Source organism: Dermacentor silvarum, chromosome 5 (genome assembly GCF_013339745.2).
Source record: "Dermacentor silvarum isolate Dsil-2018 chromosome 5, BIME_Dsil_1.4, whole genome shotgun sequence".
In the NCBI taxonomy this organism is placed as follows: domain Eukaryota; kingdom Metazoa; phylum Arthropoda; class Arachnida; order Ixodida; family Ixodidae; genus Dermacentor; species Dermacentor silvarum.
In genome coordinates, this window is record NC_051158.1 from 28398801 (window position 1) to 28421372 (window position 22572).

The 22572-nt window shown below is 48.1% G+C and overlaps 1 protein-coding gene across 1 annotated transcript; it reads right to left on the bottom strand.

Moving 5' to 3' along the window:
• Positions 1 to 971: 971 nt before the first annotated feature.
• On the bottom strand, positions 972 to 22475 carry LOC119453190 (casein kinase I). Its single transcript, XM_037715209.2, has 4 exons — positions 22052 to 22475; positions 16362 to 17170; positions 13675 to 13977; positions 972 to 3704 (listed from the first exon to the last, which is right to left on the bottom strand). The coding sequence occupies exons 1-4, from the start codon at positions 22125 to 22127 to the stop codon at positions 3675 to 3677; spliced, it is 1218 nt and encodes a 405-aa protein (XP_037571137.1). The 5' UTR covers positions 22128 to 22475; the 3' UTR covers positions 972 to 3674.
• Between the last annotated feature and the right edge of the window lie 97 nt (positions 22476 to 22572).

Here is a 22572-nt window from a genome sequence, read left to right on the forward strand (position 1 = left end):
TTTGCAAAAACAAAACGGTCATTTTCTCGTCATAAACCATGCCAAGTTGGGTATTGTTCCAATCAACGTGAAGCCCTCACGTCGCCTGGCAGACTCCTTAGCTTGCAGAAATATTTTGTGTTCCCATTTTCGCTAACGTTTTCGGTAGCTGCAGCCTTATGTTAACTACGGAAGGCAACGATTTTTAAACTTGCAAGCGCGAAAGAAGGGGCTTATTGGAAACATTTCATTTTTGGTTAGCAGTACTGCGACTGACATAGGAAGCTCGAAAAGGGACAGGAAAGAGCCCGACATGCATAACAGGCTCATATACCATGCCATGGCACAACAGAAGAGACGATTAAATAACCATAACCTGTCTGGCGATCTCTGCGTTCATTCCTGCGACCATCACTGCAGACCGATCTTCGAAGGTAAACAAATCATCACCCCACAAAAGCAAACAAAACGCGAGATAATTGAGATGCATTCAATAAACAAGTCCAGAGTGTGCCGTGTCTGTCCCCCTCTATGTAATAAATTACAACATGTAGATACACAATCTGTCCGTTATAATGTTGGAAGCAAAGATTGGTACTCGTGTCAACCTCTCTCTTGAAGATGGTGCCATGGCAGGAGGCCTCGTCTGTGCGTGCAATAAAATTGTCGCAAGTCTGCACTCCTTTCCAGTATCTTCTCTCACTTCCTACAATGGTCGTTGCGCTCCTAACCGAAGATGCATTTTTAAACATTGCTGCACATTTCTTAACCGGTAGAATACAAAGGCAATCTTTGGCTAGACATACCTATAAAGAAAAGTGAATTATCTACACCCGCCACACGTTTGATCGTAGCATGCAACATTCACGAAAAGTTTGAAGTATTCAACACAATGCAGCACAAAATGCCTACATTGTCATTTTGCACTTTAACAAGTCTTCAACACGCAGCCCTTTGTTTTGTAACATGCAGGAACACAGAGTCACCTGTCGAAGTTTTAATACATTCAATATATTTATTTACTCAGTTTAGACAGAGTCAAACAAAGCGTCATTTTCTTTGTTTCTTCGTTCGAGTCCTTTTTTTTTTCCTCGGCATACTATGTATATAAAAATGTTAAAACAGAAACCTGACTTCAAATTCCACAAGCTTAACACCGTAAACATGCACACATCCACACACTCTGAACCAGTCAATTTTTTTTCGTAACACACACACTCCACCACTCGCACAAGCATTCTCACACACGCACCACGAGTAATCACTTTTTTTCCTTGTTTCTTCTTAGTGCTTTACAAAGTCATTTCCATTCCTACAAAAAATAATGAAAAAGCCTAGATTCAGTCCACGTCTTGGCGACCTCCTCCTCCGCAAGACATTCTGGCAACCATACCGCCATACCACGAGACGACAGACAGCTTTTCCGCTGTCCCCATGTTCCGCGCTGCACAGTACAACTTTTCTGCTCTTCACCGAGCCTATGCCGCATGTTATGAACAACAGGGGGAGGGGGAGAGGATTTGTGGGAGGACCAGCCAGTCGACGGGCTGGGGTGGAAAGGGAGCACGCACCAATGGCGCTACACTCGTGATGAAAAGCAGTTCGGACCCCTAAACACCGGACTATTCGAGTTACGTCAGCAGCTGCGACAAACGTGGGTCGACGGGTGCCTGAACATCCAAGTACGATGAACAGGACACTTAATAGTGGGGGAGGGGGGATGTGCGACCTACAAGCGTCATGCCCGACAAAACTTCCACTCCTGTCCTCCCCTCGCGGTTTATCAGCAGCGGTTTAACCATACTTTGTAAACAAGCGACACAAAGCTGCACCCTCTAACACTGTGAAGAGGAAAGCAAGAGCATGTTGTCTGGTGTCGCACCCAAGCGCTGGAGGTACATTCAACAGGCAAACAAGAAATAAAAATAAAAAATGTACAAGTGTATTACAAGTGTATCGGACACGGTTACTAGCCAGACGGAGATCTTGGCAGCCTGTGCTTTTCCTAAGTTTCCAACAAGTTGCACTTTGTACGAGGGGGGAGGGAAGAGGGTGTGCAAGGAGAGGGGATCTCCGCTGTCATCACAGAGACAAGAACACAATGCAGCTCTCTATGCACGTACAGAAACTAAAATAAAGAACTGCGCACATACATGAGACAAACAGAACAAAGGAAGTGGGGCTTTACATCGCACCCAACAATGCGCGGCCTTCTTTTAAACAACACCCTGCCCTCTGCAACCCTTCTACCCTCCCCGTTTAGCTGTGAACACTTCCTTCACTTTGGTGCTCGTTTTGTGCCCAGAGCTCTCGCACCTATGTTATATATATGCACATGGCGTAAATTTACAGACGGCTCCCCACCTGTGATGAGAGCTGAGTAGCGGTAAACGTCTCTTTCCTATTCCCCTGAGTTGCCGTACGCCCCCACCCAGGATAACGATTCGTTCGTGACAATGCCTGCACAAAGTCTGCTAAAGCACTGACCAACAAGACTTCTTTCCTTGAGATTTCGTTTCTATGCACTGACGTCGGGATGGCTCTACGTAAGTGACTGATGCCAACCCCAAACAAACAATAATAAAAAAAAAAAAAAAAAAAAAACTGCACACTATCCTCTGAGCCTGGATAGCAAGTAAAACTGAACAAAGTGCACAGAAGGAGAGGGTATGGGGATTCGGAGGGAATAGGGACGGGACAAGCAAGGTGGAAGCACGAACAACACTACACGAAAAAGTGTGCTCGTTGAAGCAGATATACGGTAGCGTTCATCAACTCCAACGGAGCGGGGTCACTCGGTTTCTCTTAGGGAAGTCACTAAAGGAGGCGGGGAAAAAAAAAAAAAGAAGTTCAGAAAGAACACATCTTGGGAAGTGAAGCCGATGCGCGCCTCTCCACATTTCAAGATCCACTCATGGCAAAATCCGCACAAGGACACAAGAATTGCAACACAAAGAAAAAGGAAGAGCAACTGGCCAGCTTTTTTGCGCTTGCTTAGAGGTACGCTGCTTATTTCCTTTAATGTTGAACAATTACGCGCCCAAGAGCACGGTGAAAGGGCCACAATTTGCAAGTTTCTTTTTTTTTTTTCTCCTTTTTCTTTCAGCTGTCCCTGCCAAGGAGTGAAAGTAGGGAGGGGGGAACACGCGCACACGCAGAGGGGAAACACGATCCGTCGTGTAGAAACGCAGAGAGGGATGGCTGCGGAGGGCCTTGTCCAACACAAAACTTTCCCAAAACGTCGCAGTCCCGTCGTCTGCAGAGTCGCCGCCGCAACTCCACACAAAAGCAGAACAGTGCTGTCGCTGGCACACCACGGTGCGGGACATGCAGCAGCTTGACCCAGAAAGGAGGGAAGAGCACGCAGTCCTGCCACCGAAGGCGCCACAACTTGTTCCCTTGCAGAGTGATGCGTGATGGACCGGACAGAGATGGCAAGTCAGACCGCCATGTGTGACCCCCTCCTCTCTTCTTTCCGAGTTTTCTTGACTGGACAACAAAGCCTCCTCAAACTCCTCCTGGCGGTGTCAAATGGTTAACGGTCCCGCTCGGGGGAGCAGCTCGGCAGCAGCAGTAACAGCAACCCCCCTTTGCCCCCTCACCTTCAACCCCACTGCAGAGGGGAGAAGTAGGAGGGAGAGAGAGAAAAAAAATAATAGTGGCGGGGACCCATCAGTGCTTGCGGTGCCGTTGCTCTACCTGTCCGACGCTTTTGCTACACCGCTCTGTAAAGAGAGAAGCAAAAGAGGACAAATACATTTCAGAAACAATGCTCTGGAAATAACGTCGCAGCACGTCATTGCGCCGACCCTTTTGATGCTTTCTGACCTCTTACGTTGAAACTGCCCGCTAAATTATGCAAGTTAGGAGTTAAAACTTCGCCGCGATTTTGTAGCAATGCCTTCCGCTCAATTCTATGTCATTATTCTATGGCTTATTTGTTGTAGAAAGAACACTTTAAGTCCAGTGCACATCAATTGAGACACTGTAAAAGAGTAAGTGTGGTAAAAGTGTGTGCCACAAGCCTAGAATGGAACAGGGGGAACTCGAGAAGTCACGTGACTGCTGTGTCCCTCAAAGCACAGGTTTGTGTGATCTTCGTGACACGGGTCTACCACGCCTGCGCACAACATGCGCACTTTTTCCCGCTAGTCTGAACACGCCAAGTTCGATCGTGCTAAGCCGACGTGGCACACCAATTTTGATCTGCAGACTTCCTGCGACAGCCGTCTCCGTAATGTCCGCACCCCTGTCAAACTGCGCCCATGCCAACAATTCAGAGATGGCTATTGGCGAGAGCGGAGTCATCGGCAGACCCTCTAACAATTTTGTTGTCACTCTGAAATGACAAGAGAGCCCCGTAGGGTTTTTCCTGCAGATTTTTACACATGCTGCTAGATTATTCATCTGTTTTAACCATTCTCAGAAAATAATTCGCATAGAGATGTCGGTTACAGTCGAGCCCGACTATATCGAACCCGTTTATATCAAATTATCCCGTATATCGAACAATTTCTAAACACGGTAAATTTACATTGAGAATATATAGCCAAAGTTACTGTTACATCGAACGAAAACAGCAACGACAACCGATATATCAAACTCCATGTGCCTCAAAAGTGCCCCAGCAAGCTGGCTTTCCCTTGCGGTGGCGGGGAAAACTGCCGGCGCCACCCTAGAAAAAGTGGTTTAAACCCGGCTGTGCACGGGCGAACACCCCCCTGCAAAAAATGATCCTGGCCTGCTCCCAGTGCTTACAGCCAATCAGAGGCCGTCGTGATTTCTCTAAGGCGCGGAGGTGTTTCCCTGAAGTTTGGAGCGAGCTGGCAGAGTTCCCGGGTGCTATCGACGGATCGACATTCGACGAGTTCGTCAGTGCGGACAATGATGTCGCCATCATGGATGGGCCAGCTACAAGATGAGGACTACGTTGCAGACGTCGTGCCGACCACGAGCCAAAGCGACAGCAATAAGGAAATTGACGATGGCCCGTTGCCTACATCCTCCGAAGTGATTAGTGCACTTGTGTTGGTCTGGCGCTATTGCGTGAATATAGAAGGTTGCGGCCTCAGCTGCTCCGACTCGTTAGACAACATGGAGGCGTGCGTGCTGTCGCAGGCAGCGAAGTCGTTGAAACAGAAGAAAATCCAGGACTATTTTGTTCCAAAGTAGGGCACGCAAGTAAGCCACCATACTAATAAAGTACTTTTCTTATTGGTATGTGCCTTTGCATCATCAAATCCTATAGCGGGCCTATATCGAATTATGCCATATATCGAACTAAAACATTTTTTGGCGAGTTCGATATACCCGGGTTCGACTGTACCACATTTACCCGAACCTAATGTGCACATTTTTCTGAGAGAAAATGGGTCCAGACAATGTGCGCGCGTTACAATCAGATACGAAACAAAAGCTGCGTTTGCAATCTTGGCAACAGCCTACTGTCAGAGCCGTCAGACACAGTGTCATCACGATCACAAAATGGTGACGATAGAGCACAATTTTGTGACTTGCTGTCGGTCCCATTCGCTCGACGATGATCTTGAGTGGTATTTTCGGCTAATAACTCTCGGAGATACTATCACTCTCGCGAGATTTCACTTGACTTCGCCCCCAGAGTTTCTATCCCTTATGCGAGACTGCGTCGGGCTTCCCAAGTATGCATGCTCCAGAATTTCTGGCACAGTGCCAGGAACACTTGTCGGATGCATACTTCGAGAAGTCCGATGCAGAGTCTCGCATAAGTGATTGCAGTATCTTTAAATGGAATCACTCGAGAATACCATCCCTGTATGCTTGATCTCTGAGGCCAATGAAGCCCAAATGGCGACGACAACACAGCACTTTCATTATGAAAGCAGATTAAAAATTATTTCACTTCTGTGAAGGTTAATTCTGCACGTCTCGTTTTTTTTCGAATTGCGGACGTGGAGCCATGTTTATATTTTTATTTTATACATCGGGGGCATGTTACATTCAGGTGCCCTTTTATTTTCTTACTTTAGGCCCACATAAATTATGTACGCGTTAGAATTGGGTAAGGTTAATTTGATCCTGACTGAAGGTCCAGACTAGTGCCCATTCATTTCTATGGGTTCTAACTTTATTTCGACCATAAAAATTGGCCTTCGGTGAACATTCTAACTCGAACAGTCCATAAAAATGTACCTGACCCCAATGCGACTCTTTACTGGCAGCGTCTGTCTCAGCAGAGCTTAGGAGAAATGAATGCATTAAACACACGTCATCTCTCGTCGAAAACTATTTTCGGCCTGCCCTAGGTAGACTTTCGAGCAATAACAGTAGTCGCCTACCGATATGTCGGACACCGATAATCCGGACAGCTTCGCGGCACCGCCAATGGCTCCGTAGACTTATTGTGTAAAAACGACAGATATTTTGGACAGCTGCCAGCTCTACATTCGATTATCCGGACTCCATCCATGAATGTAGCGTACGCAGTTCCTGTTGCCATCATCTCATCTGGCAACCTCGATAAAACATGAAGTATGGCCTCGGAGATTACACGTAAAATGGTAATCCCTGAGGCCTGTCTCGGTCGCAGCACTACGCCCCAGATGAAATTACAAATGCTGATCTTGGAGGCTTTGCCTGAATTGTGAGGTCTCATCAACATCGCGATTAGCACATCCTATTCCGGCATCCCAGGGCACGCCCACTCTCACCATTTTGTTTGTTTTAGTTCCTTGCAGTCCCTGCATCAGCGTACAGTAATAGAAAATGCGCAGAAATATAGGCGTACTTGGTTGCATGTAAGTGTGTGCAGCAACGAATCGACGACTTCTTCCTTGCACAGGGGCATTAAAACATAAATAAAATGATGTTTTTTGGGCGCATTCATTTTTTCGGACATTCGATAGTTCCGACTTATTTACGTTCCCAGTGAAGTCCGAGTTATAGGTCATCGACTGTTGCTTGTCATGGCCGAATACAGCATTTATCTAATTCTAAAGCACCCTTTTTTGTCCCCCAAGAAAATTCGAGCTGGACGTTCATGGCATTCCTATGCTCTGCCGCGTAACATGGCTCTATTGCAGCAAAGCCAACTTTAGGAAACTGGCTGCCACTGTGCAACACGTATCACACCCTGGCCCATTATTCTTGCTAAAGATCGGGTGCGCATCAGATTTCTACTTTGTTTGGGAGCTATAATGTTATTTTTGTTAGTTTTTTTTGCTTTGGACAAATAGAAAGCAGGCGTGCGTACTAACACTTTTTACTGCATCTTGTTTAATTCAACACTCTGCATGATTCAATACATTCTGTCGGCTCCATCAGGGTCGACTTAACAAAAACTGACTGTATTCGCTGCAAGTAATCTCAGAGCGCAACTTTCTGCTTCTGAATACCGATTTAACAAAGTGGTGCACTTGTTTACACTAGCACCATTTGTTTGCTCCAAGATGGCAAACTGTGCAGTGCTCACATGAAACAATGACCAAATGCTGCAAAACGTACAGGTGAGCGCATATGAGCAGCACCGCATCACACTGAGACGAGCTAATATGAGTGGCCGAGCTTCGCCGATTCCAATTTGTTGTGTGCCCACTGTGCAAAGTGAACATTTCAGATTGCCAAGGACAGAACCGAACTGTAAAAGCAATTTCCTTCATCCTAATTCCTTATCCTCCATTCAGGCCTGCCCATAGTGGGTGTGCTCCTCGGCTGTGCTACGCCTAAGCTTCGCTGAACGAGATTGCTACCGATTAAAAGTCGATGTGGATGTTATGAGAACGGCCACACAAAACGATACGAGGGAGTAAATGTGACGAGTGCCTGTCCCGTTCACTTCCTCGTTTTAGTCATGTATTGTGCTGCCGTCCTCATAAAGAATCCTCACAAACTAGCCCAGTTCATTCTATTGCCTGCAATGCAGACTGCCGCAAAAGCTATCAATGATCCGTTTTTGTTTTCAAACGTTGCAAGTGCGTTTCGTCTCACTTTGCACGCGAATAAGTATATACAGTCAACGTCCAATTTTTCGACCTGCCTAGGGGCCGCGAAAACGTCGGAAAAAAAAAAAAAAAAAAAAATTCCACGCCTTTTACTGCCCCTAAGAGCTCAAATCACCACAGGCATGTTCGAAATAACTCTAAAGGCTTGCCAGTACACTTATTAGGCATATCCATGCTGGTACTGTGATAGGAGATGGCAAGTGCACGCGTGTAATTAAGGGAAACATGCCGTGTCCAGTGACAAGTGCCCCTTCCCACTCTTTGTATGCTTCACCGAGTAATACTGCTGTACAGTCAAACCTTGTTAGTACGTAGTCGGTCGGGAACAACGTTTAGGTACGCACTAAACGATGTACGAATTAACCGCCAATGCCAGTTTAGTGGCTACTTATCAGCCGGAAAAGAACTTGTATAACGTGTAAACTTGTAAATATTCACTTACTAACTAAATTAACAAGCACGGTGTCATGCGCACACAGGTAAACATGAACACATCTCGATCGATGACCGCGGAAACTCGATGTGAAAACGCTGGAGTGATGAGGCAGGCGTGGCAAGAGCAGCGAATGACGACCTTCGCGCCGTCTCTAGCTTCTACGTGAATGAACCGTCGGAAGCACAGCGTACACGAAGCTACCATCATTAGTTGCACTTTGTTCACATTGCAGATCGCCTTGAAGACAACGCCCGCGCGGACGCGCCCTTTTTCCATGTTTTTTTTTAGTTACTGTGGTTGGACTGTATGTGGAACCTCAAAGCAATGACCATGGCGACGGCAGAAATGCGCTTGGAGTGTCCATAAGATTGCTATCGTTATGAAACGTGCTTCTGAGCGGTTCCTACTTGAATAGGATTCGCGAATTCGCACCTCCTACTGGCAGCTTCTTCGTGTTACCGGAGCCAATATCGAAGGCCATGCTCTTGTGCACTGCATTCAGCAACAGCTGTATGAGCAGGAAATACGTCATGGTGGCCATGTTTTAAGGTCACTATCACTGGTGACTGTCGTCCGGGCGCCGCATCTCGAGAATCGAACGTGTGCGCACATCGAGATTTTGCCGATTTTGTGCCTGTGCGGGTAGAACTAGACAGAAAACAGTACGTACTGACCATTTGGTGGCAAATGGGCGACTACGGCTTAAGCAGTCAGCCAATACATGGGGTTCAATGGGGGCTGGGTAGGGGAATCTTCGCGACTATGTATTAACGAGGTTTGACTGTATTGAGGCGAAGCTGACTTTCGGGAACTAGCATTATGCAGCAAAACCGATAGTTGGGCGAGTTGGCACGTATTTAGGGTGAAATTTGTAGCACGCACAACAGACAAGGACACAGTGGAGGTGGACTGACGAGCACTTGTCTGTCCACCTTCACTGTGTCCTTGTCTATTGTGCACACTACAAATTTTACCATGGCATTATGCAATGTGCCGTGCATTCAGAGCTTCGAAGCCATTGGCGAGGATTACAAAGGCGGAGTCGGCGCCATTGCTGACAGTGGTGAATTGTTTCAATGAAAAACATGGCACTGAACATCAAGAAGCTTGGTAGCGAACATCGAAGTAGCTAGGCCTAGCGTTGCCGTGGTGGCGACGGCTACCAGCTGATCTGTGTGTGAGAGTTCCGGCTCGAAGTGGCGAGATAGTCAAAATGGCAGTGGCTTTGATAATGCCATTTCGGGCCAGCAATCATGGCAAAAAGCCCAGAAAATACGCAGCAAAGATTTTTTGCGTAAGAAATTTCAGATGTTTTTGTACATTGACTATATGAGGTACGCGAGGTACTATGAGGTGGTGCCGCAAAAACGTCTGAATTATTGGGCATGTGCGAAAAATTGGGTGTCCGAAAAATCTGCCGTGGACTGTATATACAGGTGTAGTTACTGTGGCACTCGTGTAGTGAATGCACTGTTTTTGCTCAATGGCCAATCTCACAACAACTGGCCGACCAATGGTTCGTAGGCGTCGCAACCATTCCACGTACATCAAATTCAAAACAAACTAAGAGGTAAGGATTTCCATACCGACTCATGAACACCGTATTCATTCACATAATGAACCCACCACCAACTTTTGTCCATGAGAATGGACTTTTCTCCTGCAAAAAATGTGCACCTGACCGTCAGGTGCCACATTCGCTTTATCAGTGCGACTGGCCGGCGCCATCGACTATCACAACATCGTTGGATTGTGCCGTGGCAAAGCGAACACCTTTTGAATCAAACGATGTTTAACACCACTGATACGAATCAGTGGTGTTAATCACTCAGGCAGGGAAGCAACTAGTCGATAGTGCACTTTCATTCATGATGATGATGCACGCTGCTTTATCATCCCTAACGTTCTTGTTTATAGCGCCATGCAAGTGCTGCGGCAGCAGTACAAAACACACTAGAGCTGGTATTTTCTAGCGATGCCTTATTCTATACTAGTCTTATCATCCACCGCTCAGGGCCGACTGATCCCGTTGATAACGCGAGCAGACTGTCACTCTGACCACTGACAAAGCGCGAAAAGGTATCGCTACAAAATACCGGTCCAGGCCATCACTCAACCGCCTGCCATTTCATCACTTCTACTTTGTTGACTGGGCACTACACGGTGCGACATTTTCTTTATTTCTGTGGTAATGCACATCTGATGCTCGTCATACAATGGGCTTTTATGACAGTTTAAAACTGAAGGCCTTAACGCATGCCTTAAGAGCATGGCAATTGTGCCGCTGGATGGCATTTCAGTGCTGACTCCGTGTGTGTGTGCTACCGGAGGAAGCAAGAGGACGAGCTTAGAGCTACGAAGAAGGATTGCTGCACATTTCGAGGGATGAACCAAGGCAAGTTTTCTTGTGTGGAGGAAGAATTTGTCGGCTACATGAAGAGGTTATGTAGTGAAGGCTGCAGTGTCCCACAAGCCGACCCAGAACCATGCACGGGCCACTGCAAGAAGTCGCACCATTCCTGCAAGTGGTTTTAAGGCCAAGAGCGGCTGAACAATGCGTTTCATGCGCCAGATCTGGCAGTGCCTCAGAAGGTGCACAACATTATGCTAATGGCTGCGACTTTCATCGCTTTGTCCTTTGGATGAGAGAAGTTCCTGCTCTCGCAAATTGTCAAAACAGACCAAACAGCTCTGACATGCCAAGTCGCACTGAAGAGGAAAGTGCCCGAAGTGTGAACATGAAAACGATGGGCACCGAGAAACACTGCTGCACCGTGATGTTGGCGATATCCAAAAGGAAGACTCTTCTAAAGGACACTCTTCCTGCTGTTATACACATTGCACCCAAAAGAAAGGGAGTATGTCAGCGGAAATGATGGTCGACTGGCTCAAAACAGTCTGGGGAAGGAGACCAGGGACTCTTCTGCCAATGCTGCGCACTGTGGACAGTTTCTACAACCATCTCGAGGAGGACATCCGCTGTCAAATTAAGGCAATGTGCATGGACCTTGCCGTAATCGCGAGTGGCGTGATCTCAGCCCCTTGACGTGTCGATCAACAAGCCCTTTGAGGACAATGTGCGACAGTTCTACACAGACTGGATGGCCGGGGGGAAACTACAACCTGACTCCGGCAGGCAAGATGAAGAACCCTATCGTCGACGTGCTTCGCCACTGGATTCCGAAGACAAGGAGTGCAATTCCATGCAACATGGTATTCAGCAGTTTTAGATGGGCATCTCAAACTGCCTAGACGGCAATAAGACGGTGCGCCGTGGGCTGCCAACGACCCAGCAGTGGCCAGCGACATCACTAACAGTAGCGATTCGGATAAACGAACCGAGTGAGTGGCCAGCGGCATGTAGTGAATAAAAGTGAATTTTTTATTTAAATCGCGTAGCTGCATTTACTTTAAAGGTAAGGTTGGGATCGCGAGTTTCTTGTTACCAATATAGCGATTTGAAATTCTGACTCATACAAAAAGAGATCAGTCGAAACAATTTTTAACGCGTAATGAACCTTCCCCCAAACTGACGTCAACCTTTTAGGGAAGAAACAGTTTATTACATAAATAAATACTGCATTACATCTTCCTCTTCCTTGCATGCTTTAGCAAATAAGACCAAATAATGCACAAGCAAATAATACGCAAGATTCTGCAAGTGCACTTCCCAACAAGTCTCGATTGCCTCATCTGCCCCAGTGGCTGTGGTGTTTCTGCTGCCGAGTACTGGGTCGCGGCATTTCTATGGAAGCTAAATGCAAGATCGCTCGTGTATTTAGGTCCCAGTGCACACCAAAGAACACCAGGGGGTCAAAATTTACCTGTAGCCCCGGTGTTGGTTTGGGACATTACACTCCACAAATAAACATCACCGGTTGACCCGCACACGATGGGCGTACAAGCTGGAGCTGCTACCCTAGCCCACTATCTCCTTCCCCTCACCACATCTTCACTGTTTGCAAGCCTTCCGAGAAGTCAATGGTGATGCGAGAGCAAGATCGATCAATTTGTGCAAGGCAACTTACTTCAGAAAGCCTACTTCCAGTGCTCCGTCTATCCCTTACTATATTTACTATTTCTCACGTTGGGAAACGTGGGCCAAGTTAAAGTGTTGGGTAAATTGGCGACATCTGTGCTTCAGTCTTGTAGCTTTGAATTTACAGCCGGAAAGGTTCCAACTAACTTGGTAACCACATGCAGCGAGAAGCGACTGCTCTCTGCTACAGTGGACAAATGAAACGTAAAGCAACTAGTGAGGGAGATTTCTCACCTTCCTGTATCTGGTTGTAGCAGATTGTGTAGTACCGAAACTACTGTATTTATTTGAATACAAGGCAAGCTTTTCCCTTCCCAGAATCCTTAGTCTCAAATTCACTCCCCCGCGTTATATGCGAGGCCAACAGATTCAGTCGCTCTTTCAATGTGGCGGCAACAGCACTGCACTTCCGACCATCTGCATTTTAGACAGCAGTGCAAATTGTAGCAACTTACTGGCAGGTGAGGCAGTATCGTATTTTTTGCACCTTAGCTGCACCGAGAATCGTCCCTTAGGAATCGCTGGTTGCGTTACTCTTCTTGAGACCCCCAAGACAGCCGAACAACAAATGAAATATAAATTCGGAATGAAGAACAACTTCTACAATGGGACTATCTTAAGATGTCTACGATTGAACCCATACAGCGTGCTATTATATGAATATTTGGCCCTGAGGTATGACTGTTTTCACTACAGCAAGGTGAAAGGTAATCATATCGGCCAATCAGAGACCTTAAATGCCAAGGTTAGCAGCCAAGCTAAGCTGCTGATAACTAAGGCTTTTCAAAATGACTGATTTCTCGTCCCCTGCGAATCAGATGCACTAAATTTTCTTTTTCCAAGTGACGGCAAACTGACATTACTCTTAAACCACACAAATTAGCAGAATGAAGAATTAAGGCCACTGCTTTATGCATTTTTTAGATATGAATATTGTGGTTCGCATCACAACTGAAGCCTTCTTTTTCTTTCTCTCACTTATGGGCATAAAGCACATCACAATTGAGGACACATTCAAATCAAGTAAATACGGTAATGTACCATGCAGCAACATTAATACTGCACTGCTTCATTGCTAACGCCAATGAGTTGTATAGAAGATTCTAACAGCACTGCCGACTTGCGTGCCACAATAGACCTCCGGCTCTTTGTACTTCCAAATGTCATCTTGGCTCAAAGGAGGAATACCTGGTACACAGTGTATGGAGGAGGGCAGCAGTAGGCCAACTGCGAACGCTCACCTTTGTGAGCGCTCCGGAGGCGGCGTTGTGATGGTCGGCGCCCTTCCTCCAGGGGGGGTAGGGGGGAGATGCGGGCATGCCGTGCTGCTCGCCGTTCATGCCGGTCAGGAAGGTCCCTCGGTACGGGGGCCGCTGCGAGCCCGACGCCGTCGTTGGGGGAAGGCCCCGCGAGGCCGCCGTCGACGCGTGGTGCGCCTGCTGGGCGCCCCCCTGGGCCCGGTGACCCACCTCGGGTCCCCCCTCGGCCCCGACCACTCCCGTGGCCCCCGCCTCGGCACCGCCAGCCTGGCTCCGATTGCCGCCCTGCACAGGTCGACCCCACACGGCCGCGGGTGGCACGGATCAAGGCATGTGCCGCACAGGTGATAATCTCATTTTCGTAGAATCTTCATGAAAGAAAATGCTAATTGAAAACATGGAGAAAGAATCATTGTAGAATGATAGTTTAGATTGATAGACTCACCGTTATAATACTCATCAGCCATATTTTTCTTCTTTTTAATGTCAACTGCGAGACCAAATGCATTTCTCCTCATCATATCTATCTAACCCTCGTTTCATGTCGGTCAACACCATCCTCTAGCCGTTGTTTCCTATCGTCTCCACAACACCGAACGCTCTGACACCATAGTCTGCATTTCCCTTTTCGATAAAGAACACACCCCCAGTGGCCTGCCTTAACTACACCTCCTCTTAACCACATCTACACTCCATTTCATACTTAGCTGGCAACACCGTGGAAACTACGCAAGCAGTGCGATCATGGAAATCTCGCTGCACACTTTACAGTGCAATTGTTTTCGATCGGCAACACTTTCCAGGGAATAACTTTATGCACAAATGCGTCGCTCTGCTTGCTCAATAGCTCCAGGTCTGTGACGCCTTGAACAACTGCCTTCCTATTTTGTGACATAAAAGTAAGAGACTTAATATTGCATCGAATACATGACATACACGTCCAATGCCTTTCCCCCCCTTCAGTGCTGGTTCTACATGTCAGCTTCTTTTTCACTCAAGCTGGGTTACCCTTCTAAAGGGGTGTCTGAACAGTGAAATTTCCTAATCAAGTACGAGCATTAGAGAAAAAACGAGCTTCGAAATATGAAATATTTGCTCATTTCTATATAGTGCATGGAGTCTCTTAAGAAAAGAGGCAAAGGTGTATTGACAATATCTGATACATGCAATACCATTCCCAACTGAACTTAATCCTGTCAATTGAGAAGTTTGTAAATAAGCAACTGAATGGTGATCGTGTCAAGCAAACCATGACAACAACACTAACAGAAAGCACCTTATCACATCACTGCAGTTTATCATCATGTCGCCAGATGGTGAAGCCCCAGACATACCTTTCAAGGCGTGCAAACGTATTAAGACTGTTCAAGTACGAAATAAATTGTTTCGTCTAAATCTAAAAACAAATCAGTGATTCACCCTTACTGAATTAAAATTATTGAGAAGTTAGCTAAACCATCCATTCACTCAAAGTGGCACCCATCAGCAGCAGAATTGGACAGTCATTACTCATGTGAACCTGGCTTTCTCCCCTCGAGACACCAATAAGTGTTGTTATCCTTCATATCGGGAATGTCCGATTCACACCACTACCAAGACACTAAACAATTCTTCCACAACTTAAACCTCCCATGACGAACAGGGCCTTTTACATAGGTACCCTAAAACAGCTGGTGGCCTTTAAGACCGTACTTTGCTAAGCCACTACTAAATGGTTTGAGTCGCACATTTCATGCCAAGATGCCACACTCCTGTCAACAGCACCTTGTACACAATTCATGTGAGCACATTTAATTTACGTGAAGTTTGCATGCGAATTGTTACAGCCAATTTGGAGAACCGTACAGATGGCATCGCATGAACACATCGGTGAGCTACAAGTCAACTTCTTAGGCCTAACTTACTGAGCTGTGAAGGCCACACAGAATAAATCACGTGTGCAAATCACTCACCCACATGACCACATTCAAGCTACGTGAAGTCCTCCCAATGAAAGGTATTACAGACAATATGTAGGCGGCGCAAAAGCTGTGTAGATGGCACTGCCATGAACACATCAGTTTACTATAGGCAAACTACAGTAAGCCACCTTGTCAAGTTGTGAAGACCATTGCATAAGAGTGAGGTGAACAGTTCAGTCCCCACCACGACCGCATTTCAAACTACCATTCTTGCAGTTACCAAGGAGTAAGACTCTTGTCGAAGCTAACACTGAACAGTCTGGTGTGTGGAACTGTAACATTCACGGGTTTAGGAGGCCCTGCCCTAGGACATTATGTAATAAATGAACACAAGTTAGTGTCACAAAACACTCTACTGTTAGGACGTAGAACTGCAAGCCTGCTGAGTGTTCCGAGTACCACACACATCAAATGAATAAAACATGAATTGCCGAAATAATCAAGAATGGTAATAACACACACACAGAAAAGATCTCCGACACTTCTGTACATGCATCAGCATAGGCAAACGAAGCAAGACGTAATGCAAGTATATCATGTTAGTGTTTGCGCAGTTTTGTGATAACACGAATGGGAAGTGCCCCCAACAAGATCTGCCCCCAAAAGTGGCAGAGATTTGCTGCAATGAAAACGGAAACCCATTGGAAAACATGGCAGGTGCCCAGAAAAAGGAAGTGAGGAGGGCCAAGAGCCTGGATGCGTACTCACAAACTTGAGCATGTTCCAGTCAAACACGTAGTCATAGGTGAAGCCCTGCCTATGGAAGAGGTTGCGTAGGAGCTGCCGCAGGTACGAGTAGTCGGGCTTCTCGTCAAAGCGCAACGACCGGCAGTAGTTCAGGTAGGTGGCAAACTCCGAGGGAAAGCTGCGACAGAGTTCCTCGATGGGCGTCGACATCTTCTTCTCGCTGATGCGCTCGTACTTCTGCCGCTTGGTGGCCGCCCGCAGTCCCTGCCAGGGCAGGCTGCCCCGGTTGAAGTACATCAGCACGTAGCCGAGGCTCTCCAGGTCGTCCCGGCGACTCTGCTCGATGCCCAGGTGTGTGTTGATCGAGGCGTAGCGCGCCGTGCCCGTCAGGTTCTTGTTCTCCCGGTACGGGATGTGGTTGTGCGTCCGCGAGTCCCGGTACTTCTTGGCCAGCCCGAAGTCGATGATGTACACCAGGTTGCCCTTCTTACCCAGCCCCATGAGGAAGTTGTCGGGCTTGATGTCGCGGTGAATGAAGTTCTTCGAGTGGATGTACTCGACACGCGACACCAGCTGGTCCGCCAGCAGCAGCACCGTCTTGAGCGAGAACTTGCGGTTGCAGAAGTTGAACAGGTCCTCGAGCGAGGGGCCCAGCAGCTCCATCACCATGACGTTGTAGTCGCCCTCCGAGCCGCACCACTTGATGAGGGGGATGCCGACACCTCCCTGCATCATCTTGTAGAACTTGGACTCTATGTGCAGCTGCGGGTGCTTCGTCTTGATGCACTCGAGCTTGATGGCCACCTCTTCCCCTGTGGTTATGTTTGTCCCTGTGCGAAAAGAAAGGAAAAGGGGGGAGTCAACCAAGTGTCACTGTCTTCGTGAAACAGCGAATCTCTACTCAAGATGGGGCCAAATGCATAGCCAATCAGTTTTTGATGATGCAACGCACAGCACACACACTAAACAGCTCAAACAAACCGCAGACCGCAGGTGTGAGAGAATAAAACTTCAGAGAACAGAAAGCTCTTGTCAGCTCCGACAACTGCGCACTAAAATACACAAATGTAAAGCAGGCTTGCAAGATAGAGATAGAAAAGATGATCAGAAGACCTGATCATCGAAGGATGTCCTTGATTACAGTAACGGGCTGTACGAACAGCAGGCAACAGTTGAACGGACTTCGTCAGTGTGTATTGTCTAGTGGTAAGGTCATTGTCCCATGCTGACTGTTAGCTGCTGTCGTTTTGTCCTTGTGCACTTGCACAGTGCCCTAGTCCTTGTAAGCATGATGGACCTGTTAGTCAGCAAGGAAGGTATTGTGGGCACGTACAAAAACAGTTACTTGATAACAGTAAGCGACTGCACGAACAACAGGCAACAGTTGAACGGACTTCATCAGTGTGTATTGTCTAGTGGTAAGGTCATCAGCCCGTGCTGACTGTTAGCTGCTGCTCTTTTGTCCTTGTGCACTTGCACAGTGCCTTATTCCTTGTAAGCATGATGGACCTGTTAGTCAGCAAGGAAGGTATTGTGGGTAGGTAAAAACCAGTTATACTCAGCTAATGACAGCCATACAAGTAGCTATTTACAAACGCACACAGCAGATGCCCACAGCTCTAGCACAAACCTGGCTACAATCTAATCATAATCTGGCAGTGCGACCTTTCATTTTCTCCTATCAAGTTAACCACTTAGCAGTCTGGATAACGAAGCCGTGTACGTTGCCAAATCCCCGACCAGGTATCTTCGGGCGCCTTCAGCGACACAGTTAGCTGCAGACCGGATGACAAACATGCGCATGCATGACTCAGTGAACCTGATGAAAGGATCAAAACAAGTGCAGCACAGAATAAACCTGAGCACTAGATTGCACATTACATACATAAACATACAAGGAAAAAGAAAATAATGGCTACAGTCTAATTCACTATAGCAACGGCCCTTATCCGGACTAAGTGGACCCGAAAACACGATGACAAGCTAGATTGCAGTGACCAGCACACAGAGGAACACTAACTTTTATTGTGTTTAGATTTTTATTTAGATTTTATAAAGTTTGGGGACACAATTGAAGAGCAGTTGGGTCTGTGCTTTCCTTGCTGACTATCTTTTCTTGCTGAATAGTTCCAAAAGATTAAATATATCTGTTAGCATTAACTATAATAGCTTGCAGGTAGCCAGGTACAAAGAACTAAGTAACGGTCATCAGCTAAAGAGTGCAGAACTCACTGAACTAGAGACCACCTTGCAAAATTCTAAATGAAGTGAGTACAAACTGCAGGCCAAAGCCTAGTAAAGGACACGAAACGCCCACTGTCGTCCGCTACAGAGACTCGCTCAGGTTAGCAACTGTTCTGTAAACTAGCCTAGTCTGATTAGTACTAGTCTAGCCTAATTTAGCATCCCTCTGAAGTATGGTGTTTCACAACACTTGAGGCTATGATGCTGCTGGCAGTGTGCTACGAATTGAACTGCGCCAGACAACAGTGCATGATTAGTCTATTCTTTCTGCGAATGTGCTGTCAGTTCAATGAAGAGCCCAAGTAGTGACTAACCCTATCTGGTCCATGTTTCTGGTGCCAGCTGCTCCCCTGCTTTCTGGCAATGTTGAAAACACACACACACACACACACACACACACACACACACACACACACACACACACACACACACACACACACACTAGGCTATAGGACTGGAACTTACTTCAGAGTAAATGTCACACAGCCTGCTACAGGTGTGCACTGTCCAGTACGAAACAGCTGTGACCTAATGCAAGCCTGCTGAAAGTGAACAGCTGTGCATGACTAAGGCAGATTGCATGACAGATGACGGCACACATTTAGGAAATGCATGATGCCAGCGAAATGTACCGCTACGATTCCTGAATTTCTACCACCAGATAATGCCTGCAAGACAGCAATGACTTGGAATTCTCACACACCTTTGCTAAGATGAGATGTAAACTGGCAGTACATATGCGCAACCCATCCCTTGTACGTTGGAACAAGGGCTCCTCATCAGGCCAAGTTGTACAGATCCAGCCACTGACTGGCAGAATTGTCCTCAAGCAATTCGCACTTGATTGCAGGCAAGTTCTCACTCGGCTCTCCTAAGCTGTCAATTAGCTACATAACCACAGCCCATTTAGTAGTCTGGTCAAGTGCTGACTTGTTGGGTCAAGTTGTACATTTCCAGCCAGAGACTAGCAAAACTTTGCTTAATTTATTCACAAAGAGTGCCTGCCAAGGCAAGTTCTTCACGAACATCTGTAGACCAAACTACAACCCGAGGTGAATTCAAATCACCTCTATGGGGGGGGGGGGGGGGGGAAGCTCATCGAAACATTTAGGGGGAAAAAAAGTGTGCGTGTGTGTGGGGGAGGGGGCTTGCTGCATGGTTAGTATTGTGAGTGCTGAAGTGCTGGCATTCTCAGGGGGGGCAGGGATCTGCCAGTGTCTACAACCCATTTCATACTTAGGGCAAGCATTCTTGTCAGGCCAAGACATGCAGGTCCCCCAACCAGGGACGTGACTTTCGCTCCAGTTATTCGAAGAGTTGTTTTTGCCTCGAAGAATACAGTGTGTCTGCTTTCTGCACCTTTATTGGTCACGATCGAAGCGGTGCGACTTTTACCATTTCTTGGTAACAGGGTAAGGTCTGAAAATAAGTAAAGAAGCGGGCACACAAACAGCTGCATGCTGCTGCAAGTTCGAACTCGTAATGAAGACTAACTGGAAGACATCGCACTCTACAATGCTGTGTACAGAACCAAGCCTGCACACTTGCGCCACGGGCAAGAAACCCTGCTTGGGAATTCACAGGGATGAGTCACTGCAGACAGCAGCGCATCAGACGGCGCGAAGGAAAAGAAATCCGATCCATTGCACGGCGCCAGTTCAACATAAAGAAAAAAAAAATGTGTGTGAGAGAGAAAGAACTTGAGCTTGGTGCACCAGCTGATAAGGTTAGGGGAAGGGGGGGGGGGGAGCGTTAGAGATCTCAGATAAGAACAAAGAACCTCGCTGCTGCGACGTACGCAAATTAACCTGTCAACACCAAAACAGCTCGGGGTAGAGACCTCCACCTCGCGCGCGCCCTTTTTTTTATCAGAAGAGCAATTCGTTGCTTCGCTAACTACGGCTCACTGGCCTAGACCTTTACCTCGAGGAACGGAAGATGAGGGTGTTTACGGTTTCCGCCGTGAGAATGCCCTCCTCGGCTTTTATTGAAAGTCAGCAGCGGAGGCGATGCATCGGCCCGGACTTGATTCGCGCGCCCGACCCCCACCCAGCCTATTACTACTGCGCACTTGGGAGGGAAGACGCGTTGCTACGCGTCTCGACTCATTTGCACGGATCGCGGGCGCGCGTTGGAAAAAAAAAATAATAAGAGTACGACGTTCGTTCGTTCCGAAGCAGCAACTTCGGGCAGGCCCACCAACGATCCCCTCCTCAACCAGCAGAGCGTCGGTCGAAGGCGGCTCTCCCGTTTCTCTTTATTCCACCGCGGTTGCTGCCTTTGACGGACCGCCCACAAAAGACAAGCGCACAGCACGGCGGTGCCCGACTACTAGCGCAGCTCAGAAACAAACAAACAAAAGAAAGTAAAGAAAACGTTGACCACGAAATGCTCCGCCGGCCAAAAGGCCACGAAGCTGCCTGCTTCAGCGAGGCAAGCGCAAAAGCCCGTGCAACACAAACGCACGCCTACGGCGCAGCCGCGACCATCTTCGATCAGCGGCACGCACGTACAGACACCGGACCAGCGAAGCCTGCGCGGCGCGCACAGCTGAGCGACTGCGAGGGCGGGCGACGGCCCGGCGAGGCACCGAGCTCGATCGCGACAAGCCGCACGGCGTCGCCCCGGGTCCAAATTCGGCGACCGCCGTCACACAGCTGACCGCGGCAGCACCGCTTGAAAAACTCGACAGGGGGTCCTGTCCCCGCAGCGCCGTTCGGGCACACAGAAAAGCGTTTATTTTCTCGCGAGTCCTATCGATTACCGGGGGGCCTCCCCCCCGTTCCTTCTTTTGTTATTGCCAACCCCCCCGCCCGTCCGCCACTGCACCGTTCGTCTTTGCGAAAGACGATGGTACCTCTCCCTTCGGCAGCGCACCGACTGGGGCGAATTAAAACGCGCATCGCGACTAACCCCTTCTCGCTGACAACCGAGGCGCAGATCCCTTCTCGACGGACGGTCCACACCCTGAGACTTATTTGGGTGCCCGTCGCCGACGCAACTAAACAAACACTACAAAGGCTGGGCTTTCTCGCGACACAATGATGAGGCTGCTACGACGCACAAATTATTTCGAATCATCCTCGGTTGCGCGGACGGCAGGTCTCGACAACGGTAACGATACGCGGGGTACTACGTGACCGAGCGTTCGGGTAGTTCCCCTCGCGAACGTTTTTGTCCCGAGACGCCCAGTCAGGGTACAAAGAACTCTCGGGTCTGATGGGGCCGACGCTCGCAAACGCGGTACGGGCTAGGTGGGGTAGGCGTTCGGAATACGAGCGAGGATCCGTTAAACGGTCACGCTGGGGGCCCGATTCGTACAGAGGCTCGACGGATGAAGCTGCTGGCAATCCCAAATAAAAATCCCAGCCCGGAAGGACAACACGGCGCCGTCCAAAATGGGTCTGGGTCACCATCAGCTGAACACTGCGACTACTGCCGTGCAAGGGAAACGGAACGAAACTTACCCAAATAAATATCCCCGAAGGATCCGCTGCCAATTTTCCGTCCGAGCCGGTACTTGTTGCCGACTCGAAGCTCCATTTCGTGAGGCTGGAATCGGCAGGAGCCCGCTCAGAGAGAACGAACTGGTGACGGTGGGGGGATACCCTGTCAATTTTTTTCAACGAAAATACGCCGCCATCTTGGAAGGATACTGGGCGATTCTGACAATACCGTACTCTTCGCAGCGGTTCACCTCGTCGACGGGGACCTTCGCCGGCTCGGGACCTGCGTCACGGTGCTAGGCCACTATCGAAGCACCGTTCTTGTTAGTTTTCATGCTGCTGGAGTCAATTCGTAACGAGGATTCTTTGGATTTTTCGGAAACATCGCACCACTCTTTTCCCAACAAATCTTGTAGCGACCTCTCTGCGCATGCGCCAGAAACTCCGCACAGCGAGCTCCCGGATGAACGTTGCCAGACCAGTTGCGCGTTCCGAGGCGGCAGTCGTGGCGAGAACAAAAAAGTTGCGCAAGTTGGGACCGT